This window comes from Pinus tabuliformis, chromosome 1_2 (genome assembly GCF_031772625.1).
Source record: "Pinus tabuliformis cultivar Carrire ecotype Pingquan chromosome 1_2, CPIR1, whole genome shotgun sequence".
Classification (NCBI taxonomy): Eukaryota; Viridiplantae; Streptophyta; class Pinopsida; order Pinales; family Pinaceae; genus Pinus; species Pinus tabuliformis.
Window position 1 is genome coordinate 100,395,784 of NC_142298.1, and position 14,442 is coordinate 100,410,225.

The 14,442-nt window shown below is 39.5% G+C and overlaps 1 protein-coding gene and 1 long non-coding RNA gene across 2 annotated transcripts; both read right to left on the reverse strand.

The window, feature by feature from the left end:
• Positions 1 to 8,577: 8,577 nt before the first annotated feature.
• Positions 8,578 to 9,178, reverse strand: LOC149204679 (uncharacterized). The gene is made up of 2 exons (XR_016251793.1): positions 8,955 to 9,178; positions 8,578 to 8,850 (listed from the first exon to the last, which is right to left on the reverse strand). It is a non-coding gene; the product is annotated as an uncharacterized LOC149204679 (long non-coding RNA).
• Positions 9,179 to 9,200: 22 nt separating this feature from the next.
• Positions 9,201 to 13,363, reverse strand: LOC149204680 (uncharacterized). The gene is made up of 3 exons (XM_089397181.1): positions 13,186 to 13,363; positions 10,865 to 12,830; positions 9,201 to 9,466 (listed from the first exon to the last, which is right to left on the reverse strand). Exons 2-3 carry the CDS (start codon positions 12,777 to 12,779, stop codon positions 9,201 to 9,203), a joined length of 2,181 nt encoding a protein of 726 aa, XP_089253307.1. The 5' UTR covers positions 12,780 to 12,830; positions 13,186 to 13,363.
• Positions 13,364 to 14,442: the final 1,079 nt, after the last annotated feature.

Sequence of the window (14,442 nt, forward strand, 5' to 3'; positions counted from 1 at the left end):
GATGAAAGGTTCTGAAAAATTTGGGGTAGCCAAAGATGGAGTGTTGATGATGGCTTGTTTGATTAAGTTGAATGCTTCGTGCTCGTCTAGACCCCATTTGAAATTTGAATTCTTTTTTATCATTTTTTGTAAGGGTGAAATAATACATGAAAAATCTGGGACAAATCGTTTGACAAAATTGATCTGTCCAAGGAAGGATTGCATGGCATTCTTGTTATGAGGAATGGATATTTCGGAAATTTCCTTAATTCTATCGGGTTCTATGTGAATACCAGATTTAGATACTATGAATCCGAGCAATTTCCCTTCGCTTAATGCAAAGAAAGATTTCTTTGGATTGAGCGAAATCCCATACCTCAAGCATCTTTGAAAAATTTGCTTCAAATCTTGGAGATGGTTGTTTCGTTTTCTGGAGTAAACTGTTATATCATCCAGATAAATCACTACTGATTTATTGACCAATCCTTTAAACGCGATGTCCATGGCTCTCTGAAAGGTAGCTCCGACGTTGATCAGACCAAATGGCATCTTTCGATATGCATAAGTGCCCCACTTGGTTGGGAACGTAGTCTTTAACTGATCATCGGGATGCACCAGTACTTGATTGTATCCTGAAAATCCATCCAGGAATGACATTAATTCTGAGCCTGCTACTGCCTGTAGAATTTGCTCCATAGGTGGGAGGGGAAAGTTATCTTTCTGACAGGCTTTGTTGAGATTTCGGAAGTCGATACAGATTCTAATGTCTCCGTTTTTCTTCCTAACGGGCACCATATTGGATACCCATTTGGAATGCCTAACGGGGAAGATTATTCTGGCTCTCAACAACTTATTAAGCTCAGTTTTTATCTGGTTTTCTAGGTTAGGGTGTATTTTTCTGAGCTTCTGCTGGACAAGTTTCTCGTTGCCAGTCATAGGGATAACATGCTGAATGATGGAAGTGTTGTAAGTCTTCAGCTCATCGTAGTTCCAGGCAAAGACGTTTTTGTACTGTCTCAGAAGGCGGATATATGCTGATTTTTCTTCAGGGGCTAGGCCTTGTCCTAGATTAACATTTTGCGGCTTTTTGTCGGTTCCTAGGTTGACTGATTCGTAGTTCAGAGTTGAACTATAAAGCTTGGCATTAGCCGACCTTTTGAACCGACTTTTCAAGTCATATAAGTCTTCTAATTTGACCACCGATTTGGGTATAGCATTATCAGTGCTACTTTGTTGTATTTGGTGATCATGACAGTCTTCGTCAATTATCTGGTTTGTGTAGGATCCTTCAGAGGTGAGGAAACTTACGATGTCTGGGTCGTCGTTGAACACTCTCCAGTTGGTGATATTGTCAGGAATGGAAGGTTTAAAAATTAATTCTATTGAAAACCTATCAGGACTAAAATCTTCAGAAGGGATAAGTCTAGAGGCTACGTTAGCTAACAGGTCTGTGCTCGCGTTTTGAATTCTTGGAATTGACGAGATGTTGAATGCTATGAAATGTGAAGTGAGATCTTGCACTAACGATTGATAATGCTTTAAATGACTAGACAGGCAATGTATGGTGTTACGTACCTGTTTTACGACGATCTCAAAATCTCCAAAGACTTGAAGATACTTAACATTCAATCCGATTGCTTTGTATAGGCCTTGAACCAAGGCTTCGTACTCCGCTGTGTTGTTCGTGCAATCGAACTCAAGTTTGCATGTGAGCATAATCTTGTTCCCGTCTGGGTTGATCAGAACGCATCCTGCTCTTGCCCCCTCGTTGGATTTAGATCCGTCAAAATATAATTTCCAAAATAAAGAAGTATTTACAGAATTATCTAAAAAACTAAAACATTTTGAGTCATCAATTTGGGAGAAATTTTCAACTTGGGATAAAACTGAATTCTCTAAGTATGGTGAAACATGAGCACTGAAATTGCCTAGGAAAGAATCTATTGCGTAATTGCCTACAATGCTGCTATTGTATGTGATGGCTTGATTTTCTCCTTCTAGTTCTGTCACTATGTATTTTTGGTGCAACTCTCGTTCAACCTTTATCTGATTTGGTTTACCATTGTATGGTAACCACATGTGCGACCAGTCAGTTGAGAAATATCCGTGGAGTTTCTCTGACCAATCCCTGCTAAGAATCAAGCCATAGAACTCAGGGATATCGGCTACCAGAATGTTGATAACCTGACACACTTTTGGGTTAGTCGACAATCTTATGGTCACCTGATTAAGTTCACCAATCACTTCGACCTGGGATCGATCAAGTTGAACTATACGTACAGCAGATTTTTGAGGTTGCACATTCAATTTGGCACATATTGACCTGGGTAAAATATTCGTTGAAGCACCAAAATCGACCAAGCAATTGTGCACGTTTTTGTTGAAGATTTCATACGTGAGAAGAAAAGGAGGAGTATGAGACCTTGATCTTCCTCCAATCAAGGCGATGTCATTTGGATCAAATTTATTTATCGTATTGGTTGGAGGTCTTCCCAGATTGTGGGAAGCCACAGCTGTAAGTAAAGATGTAGTAGGCACAACATGTAATTCTTTCATCATGATTTTCTGCTGGTGTTTCAGTTTACTCAATTCGTACAGAGTGATATTAGCCCTAGTCTTCTTCATGTCGTCAATGATGTTATAATCCATTTCATCCGACACTATTAGTGTTCTTGATGGAGGTGTTTGTTCAGATTGGACTGGGCTAAGCGGGGTCGCTTTAGCAGTTGTCTTTTTGGTTACGACCCTTTCCTTTGTTGCAGGGCTTGCGCCCTTTTGTTTTGGGGTAGTTTGGGGAGGATCAAGCTAATTTTTTCTTCTCGTGCTAACAGTAAATGCTTCATGATCCTCTTCCTGTGGGAGGATGAAATCCCACATTCCTTGAAGTTCTACAACTTCTTCCTCGTCGGTCTGCCCTTCAGTGGTATTCTCTTCTTCTTCGTCTTCTTCAGACTCAACGTTTGAGACAATGCTGGGTGGTTTTACCTCCATAGGAGGATTTCTTTTAAAATTCCTAAAGGGCTTTTTCGAAGAAGTCTCTGCTACTTGTTTCTTGATATCGACCATCTCATTGGACATGGATTTCAACACTTTTTGTAATCCTTCCAAATCGAAAGGATCTTTCGTTTGCTTCTTCTTGGTGTCTTCTTTGAAAGAGATCTTCTTTGATTTGCGTTCTTCTACAGCAGATCTCTTTTCTAGGGCTACCACGCGTTTTTCCACTGCTAACGCTTCTGTCAAGTTGTCAACTAATGTGGTCTTGTTTTCCCTATCTACGAAGATATCCAAGTTTGGAGGTAAAGCCGTGATGTACCATTCACATCTTACTTCCTCGCTGGGTTGTGAGGCAGCGGGGATTTTGTTGAGGATCTTATTGAACCGTAAGTTAAAATCTTTAATGGGTTCTCTAGCCTCAGCCTTAAGATTAGATAGGTCATTAATCAATGTCGCTGTGGATCGGTCATCACCAAACTTAGTGAGGAACTGACTTTGAAAAATGTCCCAGCTTGTGATGGATCCGGAAGGTAACGAAAAGTACCATGACCCAGCTGTTCCTTGCATTGTATAAGGGAAGAGTCGGACAACAACGTCTTCGTTAGTAACTCCGTTGAGATTAACAGAAAGCATGAAATTATTGATATGTTCTTCGGCTAGCATACATGCTTCTGGGTTGAATTTAGGTAGCCATTTCTCGGGATGGGCCGGTATAGGGCTCAGGGGTGGAGGCATTAAAACCGCCCCAGGATTATTCCATGGAGACTGGGCCATCGTGGAGCTGCTAACTAATGGAAGTGCAGAAACTAACCCCTGATGCTGAGAAGGTGAAGAAATCAGGATCTTTGATGTTCGAAGAGGGAGGTTTGTGGAAGATGGGTGAGTGAGTTGGAATGGGAAAGTGGGTGGTTGACTTCGCGGTGAGGGAGTTGATATGGACGAAGTGGATGAAGGAGACTTACTGTCAGACTCTTGAGGTGTTTTCCTTGCTCTTTTTCTGGTAGGAAGAGGGAGTTCACTTGGTTGTATGCCAAATTTTTCACTCTTTAATCTAGTAAGGGGATGAGCAGGGTTGTATTGCGAAGTCACACTGCTTTTAGATTTATCAGAATTCTGGTTAAAAATGGAGAATCCCTGGAGTTTACTAATCAAAGTTTGAATTTCAGGGGGTTCAATAATAGATTGGTCTGATATATGCGAATATGTAGCAGTAGTGGATACTCGAGCGACTTCAAATTCCGGGTTTAACAGTGTTGGAGAAGTCGAGGGAGTTGATGAGGGTTTATTACTCTTAGAATGGTATTTGGATATTGCCTTAGGTGCCATTCATAGTTCGTTCCCTCCTTCTAACGCCAAAATATGTTGAGGGCCCCGAAATCGGGTCAACAACATAGGGGGATACCCACCCGGTCGGGAACCTGGTTGGCGGCTCCGTGCCCGTTTGGTGTAGCGGGTCCGACTGGGGATGACGGGACCAACTTCCCGTTCTAAGGGGTGTGTGTGCGTGTAGAAAATAGTGATGTGTGTGTGTAGAAAATGATAGTAGAAAATCTGTAATTATTCCTTAACTAATCTAATTCTAAATTCTGAAATGACTTTATACTACTTTAATCTAACAAAAACAATACATATAATCTACACTAACCCGAGGCAGAATTTTTCCATTATGCAATCTAGAAAGATTTCATAGAATAACTGGTAATGAAGATTATTCAGCTATTATGAGAATATAAATCAATTAAGATGAACCATCTTGCGTAAAAAGTTAAGCAAAACGGTTGTGAACAGCATATTGCATAATCAGCTATTCATGTATTAAGCACAAATCAATGACTCCACCGTACAAAAGTGCCAAATGGTAGTCCACTCATTCATACATTAACATATAAATAACATCAGCTATATATTACTCTAAGAATGCAAGCAGAAACTAGTCAAGAGATAAAAGTACCATTTATGACTGATTTTAAACTTACAGACTTTAAGCAATAATGATCTACTTCTACTTGCTTCTAATGCCTACTAAGAGTACAGAAGTGCAACATCAGTAGCAGGTATTAAAATGCAAACATAAATAAATCTTGATCCATCCATTCATCAAAAACCCCCTCCGAGGGTGCAAAAGTGCATGTTCTGGGGACAAGTTTTTTGACAAAATTTCGGACCCTTCTCCAATGCAACGAGAAGGGTTAAATACTAGTAACAGACTAATTTACTTTACACAAATTCAGGGAACGGCTTCAAATGACCGCCCTTTTACTAAAAACAAATTTATTTCTAAAAATTGAATCTAATTTCTAACCGTTTCTGTATCTGCTCCTTAGTGTTGTAAGCAATGCGCTGTTCGCCCTGAAAGAGTCGGCTGGTTGTCCTTTCCTTTTGTTCGAGCTTGAAAATTAGAAACAACAAGCGCTGGCACCTCTTTCTGTTAGATTAGAAGATATTTTCAAAAACCTTTCTCTAGCTGGGTGTATTCGCTGTGCGCACACTTAGTACAACCCAGTTTCTTTTTCGAACCGATTTTGCTGTTGCTATTTTGGTTTCCGGTCGTGCGAATGACTCAATGAGTTAGAAGTCGCGCTATATGGACAATCCCCTGTTTCGAGAATTGTTTCCGTTCTTTGTTCCAGGCCTTTCTGGAGCGTCTTTATTCTCTTGCGCTTCTTTCTCTGCTTTACCAAGTCTGAGCTTCAGGATCTTTTGTAAACACGCTGCTTTTGTGTGCCTTTGACTCTGAGTCTCGGATAGTCTATTTCATCAGTGCCTGTTGGGCGATACTCTGGAATCCGCGGTTCTGCTGCATGCGTCATCCAATTGCGGAGGCATCTTCTCTCTGTTGTCTTATTGGCGCTTTTCCCTTCTCCTTAGATGTTTCCTGTATATAGATTTATATCAGTTGCATGTCTTGCAGTTTACGCAAAGAAGAAGGGAAATGACGAAAAGATTGACATGAAAGCATTAAATTCTAATGAATGCGAAATTAATGACATTCATCATTTCTTGACTCTTCGATAAATGCGATGCAATCATTTCTGGATATTCAAGCATGCGGTAATTAATTTCCCTTAAGGTGCGCTTTCAAATTTGGATCTACCGTGTATGTCGGAGAGTTCTTGCGATGAGTCTTTTCTGCGATTGGTATTGCAATATCGATAGCTGCGACGTTATTTAAGTGTTATCATAGATCGGAGATATCGCAGATCGCAGATCGCTAATATCGCAGCTTCGCATGGTTGCAGATCGCAGATCGCAACATCGCAAGGTTTTCACTTTGTCATTTTGTGCTGCTCGTGTGACATTGCGACGTGCGACGTCGCATATCGGCCGTCGGCGTTTCTGTAGGTTCTCCTTTATCAAATGCTCTTAACGCGCGCGATGCGATGGTTTCTCGCGTCGCTCCTTTTTAGCGCATTTATGCGCTTTGGGCAAGCACTCCTTTTTCCGTTGCGACGCGATATAGCTTTTAGGGAGCTGATACAAAAGATTTTTTACACAAAAATATTTTTTGGATTTTTGGCTAAGGGTCCCCCTTTGCTTGATGTTATTACTAATATCAAACGAAGAGGGGGGTCGTTGGTGACCACAACAATAGGCAAATCAAATTTAACATCTAGTTTGATCAAAGATGCTTTCTTTTTAGGGGTATCAGGAGGTGTGAGAAAACTTTCCTCTTTCCCTTTCCCTTTTGAGTGGTCATGGAAGTGAGACTCATCTTCTCCTTTTTCATGTTTAGAGCCTAATGAATCTTCATCCCTATGTTTTCTAAAGTCCCTATACATGTCTTCTACCATGGAATTTATGGCTAGGAATCTTTATATGAATCAAGGATCTGGACCCATAGGACCTTCCTCTGACAGTGTCTTCTGAGGATAGACTCTCCCAATTTTAGGATTAGTTTCGACCAACTCTCCTTCTCCTAATTTGAGCTTTGATCTAGTGAGCATTCAACAGCTAAACCAACACAAGCTTGTCTAACCTTAATAGCCTAGAGCTTTGATACCACTTGATTTGATAATCACTCTGGAGTGACCTCAGTTAATTAATTATTGAATGAAGGTATTACAGACTCATGTGCTGGTATGTGTCTATGTTATTTTAGGCAACGGATCGATCAGATTGCAAAATACACAGACACTGGAAAATGGAAAACAACATAGAAACACAGTAAGAAAATACAAGAACACAACAATTAAAAAGGAGTTCACCCTATCCTCCAGGGCTATGTCTCCGGTCCAGCTTTCATTGGTGGCCTTCTTTTATTGTGTCTTTAAAGCAGAGAATTACAATGAGGAGCTCAAATTGACTCTCCTAAAACAGAAAAATGTTTAGTAGGGTGGTTCTTGGATCCCCCAAGCCACTAGAGTACACAGACTCTTTTCCTTACCAGAACTTGACCTCTCTGGCCTTTAATGGGAGGAGCCCAATGTGGTGCCCAGTTCCCTATAGATCCTCTCAGGGATTGCTCGATGCTGCCTTGTGCTACAGATTAGCTCGGCTCTTTGTCCTTCTGCTTCTTGCTTCACTATCCTTTCTTTTCTCCGTCTTCGTCTTCCTCTCTCTGGTTCTTCCTCACTGTGTCCTTTCTTTTCTCTTTCTCTGTTCATGGCTTTAAAGCCAATTGATATCATGACTACTCACTTCCTCTCCTGCCCCTGTCGGATTGCCTGTCGCTGCTTGCTTAGGGTTCCCTGTCTCGGCATTAGCATCAACGGCTCACAGGGAGTGGCCACTTGTCCTCTTGCGAACTGCGCCAGCTTTTCCTCATCGGTTCGGTTTTCCTTTACGTTGGGAAATGACTCATCTTCCATCTCAGCAGTCAAATCGGACCTCAAATCTTTATAGGTCACGGCTTAATCCCCTGTCAAATCCGGTTCTCTCATTGGGTGCGTTCTCAGCCATTAGATCTGGAGCCCCCAGATCCAATGTCATTCGCTCATTTCGCGCGGTTGACTTGCTCAACCGTTAGCGTGTGATGAGCGGTGATTTTCTCTCTCCTCCACCTGCCACGCGTCAGGCGTTGAATGGGATCGCTCTTTTTTCTCCAAATCTGCTTACCACCCAATGGTTCCCCCGATATACCGCCGATTTTGGAGTGTGGGTCCCACCTTTAGCCTTTAGCGCTTTCCCCACAGTTCTCCCAGCTTCCATGTGACCGAGCGCTTCGATGCCTTTCCTTTTCGAGGTGTTTTGCCCAGCGATGCGCGATTAGTGCTAATCGCGCATGAGAAACAACCTCCTTTTCCCGATCCGGGCTTCCCAGGTGCCAGTTTCACCTCCTACGCAGTCTCCATGTGCCTTGGATAGTGCGCTTTGACCAAGGTCCTCGTCTTTCCTCGCTAGCTACCAACTGCCACTATTCAAAGGTCTTCCTGATCGCTCTGTGCTCTTTGAATTCAAAGTTTGTCCCGATTTGATACAGTCATGGCACTTTAATTATTTTTCATGGATCCAATTCGGATCAATGAGAGGGACTTGCTTACATTCACAGAGCATTCAACAAGATCAGAGGTGCCATAGGTGTTGGAAGTCAAGTGATTTCATTGATATTCAAAGCAGAGAAGAAAGTGATGAACAAAAAGATTGACTTGCAAAAGAATCGGGACCTGCCAGTAAATTCATATATAAATGATATGCAAGAGAAATGCACCAACACACATATGCCTGAAAGAAACTCATCACATGGTGAATCATTATGCATCCTTGTTCAAAAGAGGAGCTTAGAATATCTACAAGAAAACGAGAAGAAGTCTCAACAATTGTCCTATCGCAGTGAACCCGGTTACACCAAGTAAAGAAAGAGTGCCTAGACTTGGGCAGAAAATGATAGGACCAGAAGGCAAAGGATGTTCTCCTTTTTGATACATGTAGTGAAGTAACCTGTAATAAGAAAAAGGAAACTCTAGGTTAACCAGTAAATGACCCAAACTAAGTTCAAAGATATTGAACACAATGAGGTACGGGAAAATGACAAGAATACTCACAGTGAGGGTGCTCTGAAATAGCTTAAGTGAAACCCTCTTTACTACTTCTCTACATCTTTTATAAATCACCTTGATCAGTTGATTTGTCAGTTGCATCAGTTAAGAAAGCAGGCAGTTACATAATCTTGCTTCTCATGACTCATTGAGGTTGTTAAGGTGGAGGTGGCTGGCTCTGTTGGGCCGAGACGCGTATATGATCAACAGTTGTACGGATATCCTCTCTAAATGGGCCTACATGTTGGAATATTAATTCCAACTGCCGTGCACCGTTGCTGAAGCCGCCAGTAAACCGTGAATGCAAAACCGGCAGACTCCCCCGCACCGCTTTTGATCAATTGTGGTTTTTCCTCCAAGGGCTCCGATCAATGCGACCAGCCGACGCGTGTCCACTGTACGACTCCAAAACTGCCCATCCCCCGGAACGTAAAGTTCGTGTGTTTTGTTCAAGCGATAATCGTTCGATTGAAAGCGTGGCTGCCCACCGTTGATCAAAGTCAAAGCTGCGTACAGGTCTGCAGGGTATGGACATTGCGTGAAGTTTCATTTTGACCGTATGAGAAATAAATTCACCGCCATGCTGAAGTAACTAAAGAATTTAATGAAGTGTACTGAGGGCAGTAAAAGTAGGGGAAGTCATTAATCTTATTATTTTTGTATTCACGGTAGTTGTTTTTTGTTTTTATGGCACAAGTAAAAACAAAAGTCCAGTTCTGTTTTTTGTAGTGTGTGGAGGATGTATTACAGCGCAGCAGAGTGCGAATGTAGTTTTTATTAATCCCTCTGAAATGTAATACGCAGCGGCGTTAAAACATGTAATGTTTTTTGCTTTGTTTTTATCACATATGCAATGCAATATGCACAGAAGTGCAGAGAAGAAAAAGGGGCAGCGTTGAAATGTGAAGTGCAGCAGCGCGGTGAAAAGAAATGGTTTTACGCACAACAGTGCGAATGTAAGTGCAATGAGTGTGTTGTTCATTGAGTATATTGTTTGAGAACGCATATGAAATCCAAGGGGGAGCACGTAGTTATTTTGTTGTGAAAACAAAAGGGGAAGCACGCGGCAGCGTGTATGTGTAATTTCCACACAACAGTGTGTTGATCTCTCCAACAGAGACAAAAGTTTTATTTTGTAATGCAGCAGCATGAAGATATTTTTTTTTGTTGAAGAAACGAAATGTAATGAGGAGAAGGGAAGCACGCAACAATACAAATCATGAAATCTTTCACACAACAGTGAAAAGGGTAATGTAAGATTTTGTTTTTACACAGCAGTGAATGTAATTTTCTGTAGTTGAAGATTTTCATTTACAGCAGTAAATGTAAAATACTTTTACACACAACACTCTGTAAAATCTCAAGAAGAGACAGAGTATTTTGTTTTTGAAAAATGCACAGCAGTGCTTCAGCAGTGTTAATTTTGAAGATAGAGACATAGTATTTTTCAGAAGAGACAATGAAGTTTATTTTTGTTTTGGAACTGCACTTGAAGCAGTCTCTTGGTTGGTGAATCCCTCTCTTAAAGAGGAAGATTCTCTTCAGCATAATCTCCAGTGAATCCCTCTGTTAAGAGGAAGATCTGTTGTCTTTGGTAAATCCCTCTGTCAAGAGGAAGATGCTTTTCGGCATAGACTGGTAATCCCTCTGGTTAAGAGGAAGATGCTCTTCAGCATAATCTCTGGTGAATCCCTCTATGTGAGGAAGACCTTTTTGTAACAGCAGTTGTGTAATCCCTCTGTTAAGAGGAAGACTTCTTTTTTTTGTAACAGACAGATTTGATTAAGGAATACAAGTTTATTTTGGTTGAGAAACTCTGCTCTGCTCAAAAATTTTTTAAGCTTCCCTGTGTTAAAGATCCTGTGGCAGAAACAGAGCATTGTTTCTGTGTTCAGTTAATTTGTGTTTGAAATTACCAGAAATTTCCAACACTACAGTGGTGTTTTTCTTCACCTTGATTTCCAGTAAACTATTTTCAATATTATATAGCTCCATATCCTCGGTCTCAAGAGCTGAAGCCACCTTTGAATTAATAACAGCAGCATCTGTTACCCATTTTCTAATATCTTCATCTGTAATCTTCTTTTTGCTATAATATTCTTTTCCAAAATTCTCCTTGATTTTAATAACCTCATTATTAAAGTCATTACTACTTCGTAACTTCCCTTCATGCATCAGCACTGGGCCGTCCAGGTTTTGGACATTCTCATCAAGCTTGGATACCAAACCAACCCTGTTTTGTTCTAATTTATTACAATCAGTTACTAATTGAATCAGTAATCTGATTCTGTAGCTCCAACCTCTTCGAATCTCAATCAATTGAATATCATTAGGCCACTGTTGGGCCTCTCTGATAGTATAATCAACTTTTGCCACTGCATTCAAATAGGGCCTAACACAATGTTCTTCAAAAGCATTATCATTTTGCAGTTCCAATTCCAGTTGTCCTCTTATCACTGATATACTTATGTTCAATAATTGGGCCCTGTTGGCCAATTCCCATGCATTTTTCAACAATCTTTCTTTATTGCCTAAGTTATCTACAATGACCTTTCTCATGCTCCTAAGAGCTGTTTTTGCTAGTTCGGTTTTGTTGTCAATCTCAGTTTCTGGTGACAGGGTAGCAGGCTCTACAGGAGACCTGGTTGTTGGAGGACCTGCATATAAAGGTTCAGCACACAAAGCATTTTTGTATTCCTTTATTTCTGCATCCTTTTCATCAATTTGTCTCCTCATTCTCTCAAGAAGAGCTGTTTGCTCGTCAACCTTAGCTTGTATAACTTGTGATGTTGCTTGATTTAATTTGACAGCATCAGAGGCTGCCATATCAGACATATCGAAAGTGGCTGAAGGAAATTCCATCTTTTTTTTCTCCCTACCTGTAGATTTTTCTGACTCCATTACCAAAGTTATATTTTTATCAGCATATTTGAAGTCGTGAGGCACAAGCCATTCATTATCAACTGTAGGTTGAGGGCTAGCTTGAATTTTCTTTAACAGTTCTTCTCTGCTCCTCAGCTCAGTATCCAGGTCTATTTCCTTTCCTTCTCCCTGACTAGATGGAACCGGAGATACTGTATAAAGGGACTGTGAAGGGTCTGGCATGGGGTGGAGGTCATTACCACTTGGACTCTTCAAGAAATCAGATGACTTTTCTATCTCTGCAGCATTTGCTTTCTTGCTTTTCTTCTCTTTAGCGATCTCGTGTTCTCTTGGCCTTTTGGAACCTTGGTGCTCTTCATCTCCACCATCGTCACCAGTACCTCCACAGGATTGCATTATTGACTTTAAGGGAAATTCTATTGTTAGTACACCTTTCCCTGTAGAAGTGGTTGAAGTAGTTCCAGCTTGATTTGTGCTTACATTTGTAGCTTCTGTGGTTGTTCTCCCCAATTGCTGTGTTTGTGGTGTACCTGTATGCTGAGTAGTTTGAGCAATGACAGAAATACTAGTACCAAAATCTGGGTTTCTTAACCATTCAAGGCGCATTTTGGTAAATGCAGAAGTGAGCTGTGGAGAAGATCCAAGCGCTCCAGTTTCTGTTTGGTCTCGATTAGTCTTTAGAAAATACTGTGCCTCATCTCCCTCATCATCATCACCCTGATCCCAGCTGGGCAAAGGATCTGAGGAGTCATTCTTTTCAGAGATAGCGTCAACATTCACCTTCCCTCTTTTTATTCTGGATACTTCAGTGTAATCAATGTTTCTTACTTTTCCCTCACTGGAGTGAGGCTGATTGAAAAGATTTGAGTATTTAAACTCTATCATTAATTTCTCCAAAAGTCCTTTGGGATCATATCCCTCCAGAGCTTCCGCTTTGCTTAAGCCCATATGATCTCACTTAGAAGCTTCAGACCTCAAATGTGCAATGTTGGAAATAGTCTGCCCACTCAAACAAATGGGTATAGGATAAAAATGCTTGGCTTTGTTTAGATGAATATCTCAATCAACAAAATACCCATATTGAATATTCTAAATAGTACCCTTTTCCTTTCACAAGGTTTTTGAACCTCTCAGTGACGCATTTGGTAGTCAGAATTTTCATAATACCAAAAACAGAGCAATGATAAACCCTCAAAAAATATTGGTTGGTCCTATGTTTCACCCTTCAGGCTATGCCTGCAATAATTCTGAGTATGTTTTGGCGCCCGCTATTTTAAATGTCTTTGATATGGGAAGAAGAAATAAAAAAATCAATAGCTATTGGCTTCAGGGGTCAAAAGAGTGTATCTCTTACCTGAATCCATCGACTTGATAACCCCATGATCACTGTCAAACGCATTAGGTAGTTCTCGGAAGTTGAACACGTCTGGTGCACAGGCCGCCTGAGCTAATCTGGAGCTTCAACCAGGCTCGTGTAATCGTCATTACATGGACAATGGACGGGAATGTATACTAGTGAACTGGCTGTATCACCCTCATGAATGGTCAAGGCAAATCTTGCTTTCAAATCGAAGGAATCGATTGCATGACAGTTGAAAAAGTAATCTGTTTCAACTGACACATGCACACATGTTTAAAAATCATTTTAAATTTATTAAAAAAATAGAATAATTTTCATTTTTTCATTGTAAAAAAAATATCAACTAATATATCAATTAAATGACCAGATAGAAAATAAAATTATTAGCTAATATATAAATTAAATGACTAGATAGAAATTAATATTATTTGTTTAGAATATATGTCACAGGATCAAAATTAAAAATATGTATATTTAAAATAATTAGCTTAGAATATATTTCATGGTGTCAAAATTAATGACTAAATAGAAATTAAAATAATTAGTTTAGAATATATTTCACAAGTTTAAAATTAAAATGATATATAACTAAAATAATTATTTTAGAATATATTTGAGAGGTCAAAATTATATATATATATATATATATATATATATATATATATATATATATATATATACATTTTAATGACTAAATAAAAATTAAAATAATTAGTTTAGAATATATTTCACAAGTTTAAAATTAAAATGATATATAACTAAAATAATTATTTTAGAATATATTTGAGAGGTCAAAATTATATATATATATATATATATACATTTTAATGTGTAAAAGATAAAAAATAAAAAATAAACTAAAGTATAGCTTAATTTTATTTTATTTTATTATTATAGTAATTAATTTATTTTTTACTTGTATTAATTATGTTTTGATTTGTTTTTTGGGTTGTTGGTTTTTTGGTTTGGGTTTTAGTTTTAATTAGGGGTATTGCTTCTTTTCTATGCAATTTTTTTTTTATTGTGGGTTCCCATCTCATCTCTAGTTTCCCTTCTATTTATGCTTTTTTTTCTTTTTCCTATTATTGGATGGGTTAGCAAGTGTTGAGTTGTTCAAGTGCCTGTTGTTGTTGGGGAAAGTAGGATGAACAAATTTCACTCAAAATTTTGTCAAGGATGTGGGGGGTTAGTTTGTTGTTGACCTTAGAAAGGGAAATATGGATTTCCTTCTCGTGGATTTCAATAGAAAGG

What these genes read in the sequence shown, in the direction of transcription:
- LOC149204680 (XM_089397181.1), bottom strand. Translation starts at nt 12,779, where the DNA reads ATGGGCTTAAGCAAAGCGGAAGCTCTGGAGGGATATGATCCCAAAGGA. An exon ending in TGTAGTGTTGGAAATTTCTG is followed by an intron (nt 9,467 to 10,864) that starts GTAATTTCAAAC and finishes CATACCCTGCAG; the next exon opens with ACCTGTACGCAGCTTTGACT.